The sequence below is a fragment of the Prosopis cineraria genome, unplaced genomic scaffold (genome assembly GCF_029017545.1).
Source record: "Prosopis cineraria cultivar Desert tree isolate PC_DT_omini unplaced genomic scaffold, ASM2901754v1 PC1125, whole genome shotgun sequence".
NCBI lineage: Eukaryota > Viridiplantae > Streptophyta > Magnoliopsida > Fabales > Fabaceae > Prosopis > Prosopis cineraria.
In genome coordinates this window covers 1-13,206 of record NW_026556450.1, presented here as the reverse complement: position 1 = coordinate 13,206, position 13,206 = coordinate 1, and the positions used below count along the sequence as shown (strand labels likewise).

The 13,206-nt window shown below is 28.4% G+C and overlaps 1 protein-coding gene across 1 annotated transcript; it reads right to left on the bottom strand.

Annotated features, from left to right (window-relative positions):
- Positions 1-4,606: 4,606 nt before the first annotated feature.
- Positions 4,607-10,892, bottom strand: LOC129299341 (TMV resistance protein N-like). The gene is made up of 6 exons (XM_054937802.1): positions 10,506-10,892; positions 8,262-8,699; positions 7,873-8,127; positions 6,745-7,773; positions 5,983-6,538; positions 4,607-4,876 (listed from the first exon to the last, which is right to left on the bottom strand). The coding sequence occupies exons 1-5, from the start codon at positions 10,890-10,892 to the stop codon at positions 6,467-6,469; spliced, it is 2,181 nt and encodes a 726-aa protein (XP_054793777.1). The 3' UTR covers positions 4,607-4,876; positions 5,983-6,466.
- Positions 10,893-13,206: the final 2,314 nt, after the last annotated feature.

Genomic DNA, 13,206 nt, shown 5'->3' with positions numbered 1-13,206 from the left:
ACAATTAGACCTATATTTAATTTGAAAGGTTTAATTTAATATTAAAAATTTTATAATTTTTATATATTGACTGTCCAAATGTACTTTACATGGTCTAATTTAATATTAAATTTTTTATAATTTTATACTTTAATTATTTAGATATATTCTGTACGGTCTAGATTTAATAAAAATATAAAATATTTTTTAAAAAAATTACAAGTTAAAAATTTTAAATATAGACAGTGCAGAATACATCTGGATAATTAACATATAAAAATTTAATATTAATTTATTAAATTAAACCCTCTAAATTAAATCTAGTTTTGATTAATAATAAAGAAGATTTTATTACAACTTTTTAATAATTTTTATAAATTTTAATTTTAATAAAATATAAAATAATTTATTAAATCAGTTGGATGATCCAGATGAGCATCCAAGATGGATCCCATTCAAATCCTTTCCCTTCTATTTTTATTTATATTGTCCTATTTAAAACATATTCTTCTATATTTCAATTCACCTGTCATATGCTTCTGTATACTTTGATATATGATGTGAAAAAATAAGTAAGTTTCTGACAATTTAAATTGTTTCACCTTTTTATATGTATATTATCGTCAAATGCAATAAGTAAATTAGTAAAACGTAATTTTCAATCATAAATAACCTAAAAAAATAAATTTCCGTGCCAATCTAGCGTCATGGTGTTCAGAGAAATAAATCCGTCGACTAAAAGGTTACGTGACATACCTTTTAAAAGCCCCAATAACGATTTTTGACACCAAAAAAATTAAAAATTTCAGATTTAAACAGTTTAAATCAAATTTGGATTATTTACATATCCCATTCGAGAGTGGCTAATTTCCAACATCATTTTAGTGTGAATAAATAAGAAAACATAACTTTAAATCCTTACACTTTGTTTAAATTTTATTATAAGTTTCTGTAATTTTTTTCAATGTTTTAGATTTTTATATTTTTATTTTTCATTGTTCCAGATCCCTCTATGAGCGGTATTATAGGGATTTAGAATACCAAAAAATAAAAGTGTAAAAACATAAAATATTAAAAAAAATTACAACAACATATAGTAAAACTTAAGCAAAATGCAGAAATTCAAAGCACGTCTTAACCATGTCTTCATGCATCTAATTAAAAATACAGTGATTTTTCTATGTGAGAAAATCACAACCAAAAATTCGAGGCACGTAGAACTCAACAATTGCTGCAACTTTTATTTGTAACTCCTAGCGCCATTATTTAATTATTGTGTTTCATTAAAAGTAATGTTCAAATAACGTGGCAATAATAAACAGAACTTCTAGAACATAAAAGTAAGCATGCTAATATATATTAGTTTTCTTTCTTTTTTTTCGGTACCCAAAAACAAAAAATCATAGACAATAATAACTACGAAAATTTATGAAATTTTATTAATTTAAAATCGCAATAAAATATTGAGTATAATTCAAAAGGATCCCGTTGATTCCTATATCTGGACGATAAATTATTTCATTCTCCCTCAGACTATAATATATATATATATATATAAAAGTTTTTGCCAGAGAAATTTAAACAAAACAATTTGTATAGTGAAAATAATTTAAAAATTTTTAAATGAAAAGAGATAGAAGACTTAGATAGAAATCATCAATGAGTCTACGATTTTTTTTTTTAGCATGTTTCAATTATCACTTTGCCTTACTTTATGCTTTTGAAATTGATCTTCAATTTGTTTGGAAACTAGGAGATAAAAAAGAAAGAAAGAAAGAAAGAATTGTCAAGGATCTTATTACCTAAGAGAAATTTCTTGAGAGGTGGGGCCCACAAGAGAATAAGTGGTGGTGCTTTGTTGATTCTCAATTTATGTTTTCATTGTTGTTTCGTTTGTGTCTGTGTGTTTCTTTGTTGTTTCTTTCTTTGTTTCTTTTTAATTGGCTAAGTTCATTTTTTTAGGCTTTAATGGAATGCTTTTTTTTTTTTTAATAAAATGACAAATAGTTCAAACACAGTTAACAAATAGGAAAAACAAAACATAAAAGCAAGAAATTAAAGAAAGAAGGAAAAAGATAAATGACACATGTCCAACTTGAATGTGGGTTGATTTTAATAACATGTATTTCATTTAAAGAAAGTCTATAATAAACCTAATGCAAAAAAGTCTCATAGTTGGTGTGGAGTCTAATATCTTTTTAGCGTTTTTTAATATGGTGATGTATTAATAAAAATATTTTTCTAAAAAAATCAACAAAATACTTCTACAATGGTTTATTCTATAGCAAGTGATTGCAAAAGGACAAGATGACTATATATATATATATATATATAAGTTTATATTTAAATTTTTAAAATTTCAAAGAGAAATACTCACCTATAAGGCCTTCGTTTGGTAGAAAGGAATAATGGGTGATGGAATAAAAATAAATAAAGAAATGATTACTTTAATTATTTGGTATATGAGTGAACTCATTTTAATAGAGTGGCCCATTACCTCATCTGAGGTAATTTTCATTTCATTAAAGAGACCATGGAAATGGGTCCATTCCTTGGGAATGGATTTTTTTCAATCCAAAATATCCTCAATTTAAATTAGTATTGACATCAATGTCCTATTTCTTTCTTCTTTCCATAGCCTTCTACCTTCTTCTCCACCTTCTCATTGTTACTCTTCTCCCTCGCTCTTTGACTAGCTACTCTACCAACTTTTTTCTCCATTGTTATTGGACCTCCTTTGTCAACCTTCACCGTCCAATCTCTTCCTCCTCATTTTTGTCCAGCACAACAGTGTGAACCAAAGGTACTCTTCAATATGATTATTTATTAATAAAAACGTTTTACTGGAAAAAAAAAATCACCAAAGCACTCTTATAATGGTTAATTATGGAACAATTGATTGCAAAATCACAAGATGAATATATATATATATATATATATATTTATATTTTCAAAATTTTATATGTTAATTCTACAATAAGCAAACTAAACACAAAAATTGTTAGCCCAATGTTTTTTTTTAGCTCAAAAAAATGAAGAAACCATAACACAAGTGAAAATTAAAAAAAAAAAAAAGTGGGTGGAAATAGGCCCAATAATAGGCCCATGTGTCTAGGAGCTTGTGTGGCACAATAATAAGACCAAAACTATAAACAAAGTAAACTAAACAAACTAAATCGATAAATAAGATAAACTTAAAAAATTAAATTAATAATTAAGATAAATTTGAGGAATTAAAAGTTTTATTATCCCTATTTGATAATTTTTTTTGGAAAAATATAATTTATTTGTTATGGTTTCTCTATTACCTGTAATTATCCAAACAAATTTAGTAATTAATAAGAGAATCCTGTTTTACAATAATGAGAATGGATTTGGTATTGAATTCAAGTGGTATGGTGTTCTATATCACCATAAGAACCCATTTACCTGTTGATTATCGAATTCATACCCAAACTTTTTCCCTAAATCATTGTGGATTCGATTCTTTCCATTTGTTTGATGTTTCCAATGTTTGACAACACCATCACAATCTGTGAAAGTTCACAAAGCTATCATTCAATAGCATTTTCACAATTTAACTTGTGAACCAAATAACCTTTTGCATGACAATGAACAAAATGTTTTAAACTTTACACAATTTTCCTGTGATACTCCTATATATGCCATTCTTTTAATTAACACATATAGGCATATATATACAAAAATATTTCTTTCCAATTATCTTTTTGTGTGTGTGTGTGTGTGTGTCTCATTACAATTTTATCAAATGAGCAACCTCTGAATATATAAGAATGTCCTTTGTGTTATTTTGAACATTAGTTGCCCAAGATTTTTTTAGCATCATTTGGAACTTGGTTCCCCTATCTCTTGGACTTACTTTAATTTGTGAGTTATATTCTTGTAGATATAGCCAATAATTTGACCCAAACCTAATGGATAAATCCAAATAAGCTCAAAAATTTTTAGAATCAGGCCTAGAGAAAAATCACACAAATTTACATTGAGGCCAATTTGATTCAAACACCCAAATCTTTTTTAAAAAAAATTATATGTATTATATATTAAATGTTTATCAATTCCTTAAAGCTTAAAACATTTTGTGCTAAAAGATCATATATAATATATATATATATATAGTTAATTACATTGTTATAGATATTTTCTTAAAAAATTAAAAAGATTCATGTTGTTATATTTATATCATTTTTAATCTATCAAATGCCTTAAAATAATCTCAAAAATGTAAAAATATAAAAATTATTGTAGGAGTGTTTTTTTGTCAAAACGATTCCAGCAATACAATTTTTATAAAAAAAATTAAAAAAATTTATTCAAGGGTGTTTGTCAAAGTAGAGGTTCCCAAGCATTAAAAAACAGGGGAAAACAAAATGAAAAGGTACACAGGAATGTATGCATCTTAAAACTCTCAAATGTATTACGGAAACCTTTATATATATATATATATATATATATATATTTCTTTTTTTTCAAGGAAACCTTTATATTTTAAAACGGTCCCTGTTCTAGTCATATGTGCAAGAACTTTTTTTCAGGAAAAAATGCTCCTATATGTGCAATCATGCAAGTCATACAACCCATTTCTGTAATAATGTCGAGTTTGCAAGCATAATTTAAAAAACATCAAATCACACCATATACTTTAAGAAGTCCCACATTAAATCACATTAAAGGTAATGAGAAGCTAATCCTCAAAACCAAGTTCAGTATAGAAAGATGTAGTTAAACCAAATGATCAATAGGCAACATCTCTTGTTGTTTAGTTAAAATTCACGCTCAACTTGAAAAATAAAGCTTAAAAAACACTATAAGAAAAAGCTCACAGGAACCAACTTCAAGAACCATTCAATCACAAAGATCCTTGCAAAGAAAAAACCTACAAGAAAAAGAACTTCAAAGTGAACAATTATGATAAGTGAATCTTCAGCTAAAGAGTAAATGATAAACAAAAATAAAACTTTTCTTGTAGCTTGCATATAAAATAAATCAAATGAATGAGTTTAAAAGTTTATATTTGTTAGTATTGTTAAGATCAGACGAGACCGACAGGTTCAACCAGTTGAACTAGAAATCAATCTTAAGTCCAATCTAGTTGCAACAGAGAATTGGCTAAAATGAAAACCAATCAAGAATTGATAGAACCGGTTTTGAATAGATCAAAATTAGTGAAAAATCTAGTTGAATTGGTCCTGATATTTTTTTTTAAAATTTTTTAGTTCATATTTATAAACTAAAATTTATGCATATTATACATAATAAACATTGATAAATGAAGAAAAAGAACAAATATGCAAGAAATATGTATAGAATATGTAAATATGCAGATATTTTAAAGTTATAAATTGTAAATTATGAAATAAGTATATGTATATTGGATTTAAATGATGGAATATTAATGTATATTTCCTTTTTTATCTTTTTATGATCTTGTTTGAAATTTAAAAATTCATTTTTATTATAATATATAATTATTTCTTTTTATTATAAACATATATTGTTTAAAATTTAAAATAGATCAATTTATTCATAACTAGTTGACTTATGGTTCAAATCATGATTTGACCATTGAACCGTGAATGAATACCTCTGTCGATTCAATAACCGATTTAGTTTTCTTAACATTAATATTTGTACATTCATCATTTACATATTTTTTAAAATAGGTCCATGTTGATGAAGTTTTATAAGTATTGAGTTTTATATGTATAGCTAAATATTTTCAAATATGTAGCAATATATTGATAAAATATAATAATAAAGATTGAATTAAAAATTATTTAAATTTTATATTATAAAGATGAAATCAAAATTGTTTGACATTGTAAAGATTAATAATACAATAATTTTTTAACCAACGACTGCCATTAGTCGTATCGTATGCAAATAATGTCAATGTTACTGATATTATATATGTAACAAAAACAGCATTAGATATCCATAAAGAAAAGAGAAAAAAAAAAAAGATAATGCTGACGTGTGTACCTGAAACCATTTATTCGAATTTTTGGCGTTTAGCAAGAGGTGTTTGGATGTCCACATCATCATCATTAAGAGTGTGGCAGTCATCTGAATCACTGCTGCCACTGCATCCTTCACCCATTGTTCTTCGTAATGCTTCAACATCTTCTTTACACACCACACGCCAACCATACTTCCTTATTTTTAGCCGATCTCCAATATTAAAAGAAAATTGATGTTTTCCCTTATCAAAGCATGGAATGAATAATAAAATGAGTTGGCTGTTATGCCCAAACTCAAAATAAGCTTCCCCACACCGCCAAGGAAATTCACATTCCCAAACCAATACTTCAATATAACAATTTTTAAGAGGTGGATAATGACGTCTTTCTACAACTAAGCATACAGCTATTCCACACCATTTACTTGAAAGGCATTGATCATCTATATCCGCTATCAATGACACATTTGATTTAAAACGAGAAGTCTTGTCATGGAAGTAATTTGATTATAAAAACCATGATGGCACTTCACTTCCTGGAATCTGTAAAAAGAACCACCATTTTGACATGAAGCCATCCTGGAACAAATATTTTTAACATGTTAAAGAAGTGTGACGATTATAATATTCAAGAAACAACCACATAATAAAACTTTTAAGAATATCCAAAATGTAACGCTCTTTTACATTCGTGCTATTTTGAAGCTATATTTTTTGTATATATTTTAGAGAAGTATAATGACTATAATGTGTAAGAAACATCCTAATGAGAAAATCAAACCAACCTTATCTTCAAATTGTTCAAGCAATTCCCACAGCTGTTGTAGACCAAGTTTAGGTGTCACTAAAGGACAATCAGCCGCATCTGTCTTACATATATTTGGTGGAAGTCGTGGCAATGACTGAAGCCTTGGACAATGACTTAAGAAAACGCCCCAGAGACTTAAAAGATTAGAGATAAAGCCACTAGGTAGGTTAACAAAATTGTTTCCACGTAGATCAAGCACCTCCAACGATGACAATGCATTAAAATCATTAGGAAGGGACTCATCACAGAGATTGCAATAACTTAAATCTAAGTTTGTTAATGATGATAAACTTGGTAAAGAAGCGGGCAGCAATAACCCAGTGGATATTGAAGGCCTTGTAATCCTAGAGAACCAACTAAAATTGGAAAAGAAATTTTGTGAGGATGATTGTTCTTGTCCAGTGCATCCACTAAAAGATAGTGATTTCAAATTTGTCAACTGACAAATTGAGGAAGGCACTTCCTTGATAGCAGTTCCACTAGCATCAAGCGCTTCTAAAGTCACATTTTCAGTCGAAACCTCTGGAAGACTTGAAAGTTTTGAGCAACCAGAAAAATTGAGAATTCTAATAGACTTCATATATTGAATCACATTGGGAAGGTATACCAGACTTTTGCAATCCATAAGATTTAAAACGGCAAGAGTAGTCAAATTGACAAGTGATTGAGGTAGTTTTGTGATACCAGTCTCCTCCACATCAAGTTGGGATAGACACTCCATGCTTTTCCCAAATTCAGGAAGTCGTTTGATTTTTGAACAGCCTGAGAGTACAAGAGTCTTTAGGCATTTCATCTCTAACTTTCTTGGTAGAGTTTCAATACTCTTGCAACCCCTCAAATTGACTGTGGCAAGATTCTTATGGCATCCAAGAGATGAATGGACTTCAACAAGGTTTACACAACCTTCAAGAATGACTATTTCAAGATCAGGGATTTCATCAAAATTTGGTGTTTTGATTAGATATTTTGAATGGCTTAAATCAAGGTGCTTAAGCTTTCCTAAAACCTGAAAAAAAAGATACAAATAAAAAAAATTCTTAAACAAGTATCAGTTGTTTCAAAATTACATATACCTATCTTTAATAGAAAGGCCATAATTAATTACCTGTGGTTGTTTAAGAACTTGACCTGGGAAAGTATCTAAACAGCATCGATTCCATTCTAACACTTTTAATGTACTTGGAAAGAATTTAAGCCCACGAGGAAGATTCAAATAACCAGCAGGATCAGCATGCCGTTGCCAACCACTTTTTATGATAAGTAATCTAAGATTACTCATCTTTATGAAGGCTTTAGGATCCCAATTGGAGACACATGGTTTGTCTAATCTTAACACGATGCCTCGAATTGCTTCTGTCCCCTAAATAAAAAAAAAGGAAAAAAAATCAAGTTAGTGACGTCGCATGGAACAATTTACTAAATAAAAAGTGCATAGTCATAAAAAATTATGAGCATTATATTATATGCTAATAGGGCCCAGAAAATAAGTATTACCGTATTGCTTTCTAGAACATGATTAGCATCCTCCAATGAACATATCCTATTACGTTTGCCAACATCATGGGATGATTGTTGAACAACAATGTTCTTAGCCATTTCCCCAAGCATGTCATGAACCCATAAAGTATTGTGAAGATGATCAATAATTATCAAAGATTTATCAACCAGAACTTTTATTCCAATTATTGGATGTAAATCTAATTTTTGTAAGATTTGCATGACATAATCTTTGTTCATCCCCTTAAAAAAGCAAGCAATATCTAAAAATATAGTTTTGATCTCATCATCTTCCAATCCATCAAAACTAACTTTAAGTATCTTCAAGATGTCATTCGGAGGAACTTTCTTAAATTTAGCTATTGCATCTCTCCATTCTAATGTATTTCTTCCGCAAAGAAATGAACCCAACACTTTGAGCGCCAAGGAAGGCCGCTTGCATAGTGAATCACAGTTTTAGAAAGCTCCAAAAAATCTTCACTTGGCTTACTTCCTTTAAAAGCAATTTGATGGAAAAGTTCAAGGGATTCATCATCACTCAAAATTTGATGTTATACCAAGTAGATACACCATGTGATAATAACAAATGCTTGTCTCTTGTTGTTATTATTATTAAGCTCCCCTTCCCAAACCATCCTTGATTTCCCGCCAAATTCTCAAGTTGGCTTATATCACTCACATCATCAAGGATAAGAAGAATTTTCCTATTGCTTAACATGTTTTTTATCAACATCCTTCCTTCATGATGGTCATCCACATCCTTTTTATACAAAAGAAGAAAGAAGCTTTTTCTCCAAGGCAATCAAACCACCTTTTTCATATACCTCTCTAACATTACACAAAAAGCAATGAATTTCAAAGTCTTTATACGTTCTCTCATAGAAAGCTCTTGCAAGAGTAGTTTTACCTAAACCACCAGTGCCCCATATTCCTATAAATCGAACTTCATCCAATCCATTTTCTATAATTGAATTTAAGCATGCAAGTTTTGATTCAATTCCAACTAATCTCTCAGAGTCAAATGGAAGTTCATTGTATATTTTTGACGACAATTTTCAATAATATCTTCAATGAGTTTTGTTTCATGCCTGCAAAGGAATATAAAGTAAGTCTTTAACATTAAGTCAATTGAATTTTAATTTATATAAAACAAAATAGTTAATTTGATATAATGAAAACATGGTCGCACAAGTAACATTTTTAGTTCAACCACGTACCATAAGTTAACCTTAACATACATTTATCATATTTTTTAAAATTATTGTAATGCAATATTATATAGCTGGGTTTGTAATAGAAAAGAATAAATTATATTATTGTCAGCCTTATTTCAAAACTTAAAATTATTTTTCCTCTCATTTGTTTTATGATAGGACCTATCAATTGTAAAAGCTACACTCAAACTTGGGTTCCTAATTGTTTTTGGTGAATGTTGCTAAATAGCCTCGCCATAGATTTTTTTTTTTTTTTACAAAGTAGATTATGAATAGGGATTTGCAAGGAGTTTGAGGCGAGTCAATTTAATCATGGTTCATAAACAATCTGACTTTTCATAGATTTTTATTTGAATTTTATACAAGGGAAACCGGTTTTGTTTTGTTTTGTTTTTGTTTTTGTTTTTGTTTTTTTTAATATCTAGAGTTCTGGTCAATATAGGTCAAGGAACTGTAGTTTTTGTTATTATTAAGAAATCTATGTATAAAATTATAGTCAATTTTGGTCAAAATCTCTATTGTCATCAAGCATCGTGTTAAATAAGTGATATATGATATATCTCCGAGACAATGACCAAAGTTAAGTATGATTACCTTTAAGGACATATTTCTTAATTAATGAAAAAAATTTAGGATCTTAACGAAAGACCAAAACTCTAGGAATAAAAAATATGTTGTCCTTATATATATATATATATATATATATAATCACATTATAACAGCTGACAACAATTTTTAAATAGTTTAAAGTAATTAATATCCACACCCTTAATATTCATTTTTTTTATAATCACACAAATATTATGCAGTACACAAATAAACATGAAAGGAAATATCCTTCACAACCACACCCTTAATATTATTTAAAAAATGTTCATGATAATTATTGAAAGTTCAAAAAATTACCAATTGATAGAATGCCAGCCAGATAAGTCAGCAACTTCTTTCAAAGCATCCCTCCAATTTTGTACCCTCATCTTATCTTGTGGAAGTTTTTCTTCATGCTTTTTAAATGCTTTTGCAAAACTTCCTCTTTGAAGTCGATATCAGACGGATCGACACCGTAAAAGATTGGAAATACATGAAGACCCAACTCTTTTTTAAAATGAAGAATCTTTGAGAGCTCTTCCAAGCACCAGGAGGAAGAAGCATAGTTTGGAGAGAGAACAACAATTGCAGAAAGAGATTCTTCAATTGCTTGGAATAGACTTGGTTTAATAACTTGTCCCCTCTCAAGTTCTTCATCATCCCTGAAAGCTATCATTCCCTTGCGTTGTAAAGTGCAATACAAGTGATCTGTAAAGCTTTTACGAGTGTCTGCTCCTCGAAAAACCAAGAACACATGATACTTCCATGTCTTGGCTGAGCCAGAAGAGCTTGAAGGGTAGTCAACTCCATGAGCTTCAAGTGCCATAACAACAATTTGAAAGCTCAACCATGCAAATTACAATTACATCCATCGGCATCCAGGCATAAAAGAGAAAAAGAACATAGAAGGAAGAAAAAATCAATTAAATGGAAGCAGAATCTGTATATATATTCTTTCTCTTTGACGCTGGATGTTCAAAGAAAAGCGAAATCTACAGATCCAAACCATTCAGTTCACAGAAGAAATCTAAAACGGAGCAAGGAAGTGAGTAGAAACCTGAAGGATGAAGTAATATAGAAAGATTTGTCGGATTTTGAAGTGATATAAGATAAAATCGAGCAGCCTGCTACAAATTTCAGAGAAAGAAAAATGGAGAAAATATGAGAAAGCAAAATGGAGAGAGTGAGCCCAATGGAACTCTTGTGTGCATTGAGTTAAGATGAAAGAATAAATAATACCGGAATTCCAAGTCTTCTCTCTAGTCTTACGCGTTCGTCACATGATGCTTTTCTTACTTTATTGTGTTTTCTTAACTTTTTTTCTACTTTTTAGATATTTATTTATATCATGTAATTATTAAATTAGTCATTTTTTATTATTTTTGTCAACACACATTCAGGATTAACTTGGGACGACAACAAAGATTGGGTTACAATTATTTTAAAAATTAAAAAAATATTATATAAAAAATGAATTTAAATCCTCCCTTCTAGATCAATAGTTTTGCCGATTTACTTTTTATTGAGAAGAAGCAAATACAACAGGAGTAAATACACACACACACATTAATGGATAAATTTAAACAAAACAACGTATATAGTAAAAAAAAATAATTTTGTGTGCATGAGAGAAAGAGAGGGAAGACTAGGAAGTATTGTAAGAATGAAAGTATTTGTTTGAGAATGTTTTTATTTTATTATTTTAAAAACTGATATTTTATAGAACATATTTGAAAAAAAAATTAATGAAAATAAGTTTTTTTTTCATTTTCCCTTATTCTCCAGCACAGTAATCCTAGAACACATAACAAGATGTTTTCATTTTTTCATTCTGCAGAACAATATTTTATTTTTTGCTCTCCAAAATACTTTTAAAACATGTTACTAAATAGATTTTTTTTTTTTTGAAGAACACAAAAACTGTTCGCTGAATAGGTTGCCCAAACCAGCTCAAAATTATCAAGAGTCTTTTAGATATAGAAAAATAATACCCCAAGAGTCTGTTACTTTTCTCATTATATGTTGCCTTGGATTTGCTTGGAAACTACAAAAGAAAATTCTCTAAATTGTCAAACAAATTAACTATGAGAAGTTGCTTAGAAGATAGTCCTGAGATTGATTAGAAATCATAGTATAAAACTTTAGATTAATTCATCTAGTTAAATCAATAAAGTGTTAAACTGATATCTTATCCAATAAAATTTTAAAAATAAATATAAATTACATACATTAATTTATTACATTAAATCCTTATTTAATTAAGTTTTTTGTATAATTATCCATTATTCATTGGCCAAGTTGGGTAGGACCACATGGGCCATAAAGTTCTCCCAACAAGTATTTAACATAGCTGTATACTTAAGACTTGAAGTCAAAAACACTGATTAAGCTAGTATAATCTCTTACCAGTTAAGCTATGTGCTTGTTTGGTATTTAATTAAATTTTTTAACTTTGTCTTTGAAATATTATTTTGACCAATTTTATGTATTTAAATTTTAGAAATATTATTTAAATAAATACATTTGTTGTATAGCTAAAAAGTTTAAATATTTAAATAAAAAAAGTAACAATATACATGCATTAATTCTTCTTTGATAATTTGAATTATTTTAGATAATATTTATATTAAAGAAGGGGTACTTGATCTAACATATGTAACTTAACATTTGTTGGATGGAAATGAAATTTAAAATAAGAAAATCTTGTGTTTTGTAATTATTATATTAGGGGAGATTCATATAAGTTTTAAAAATAGAGGAGTATCTATCATTAAGATAAAATAGAGAAAAGTCGAGTATTTTATTCTAAAAATTAAAATTTTAAAGTTAAACCATATATAAAAATTTGGATGATACTACACTACATTTCAAAAATTAACATGTGTACTTACTTGGTCTAAATCCTTCCCTTTCTGCTCAACAAGAATGACTTATTTCCAGCACCATTCTATGTAGAAAATGTTGGGGAGAATGACAATTAGGGATTCTGTAAGATTATTAATGATAATTATAGACTTTAAATTATTAAAAATCTAACAATAGATCATTATCCTTATTTGTAATAAATTACTCCCTCTGTTAAAGAATGTAAAGCATTTTATAGAAGTTGAATATTAAAAAATGTAAGGCATTTTTAGTCT

Coding starts and splice junctions, on each gene's coding strand:
- LOC129299341 (XM_054937802.1), bottom strand. CDS start 10,892: ATGGCACTTGAAGCTCATGGAGTTGACTACCCTTCAAGCTCTTCTGGC. Junction 8,700..10,505: donor ATATCGACTTCAAAGAGGAA/GTTTTGCAAAAG, acceptor TCACTATGCAAG/CGGCCTTCCTTGGCGCTCAA. Junction 6,539..6,744: donor TTGAACAATTTGAAGATAAG/GTTGGTTTGATT, acceptor TATTTGTTCCAG/GATGGCTTCATGTCAAAATG.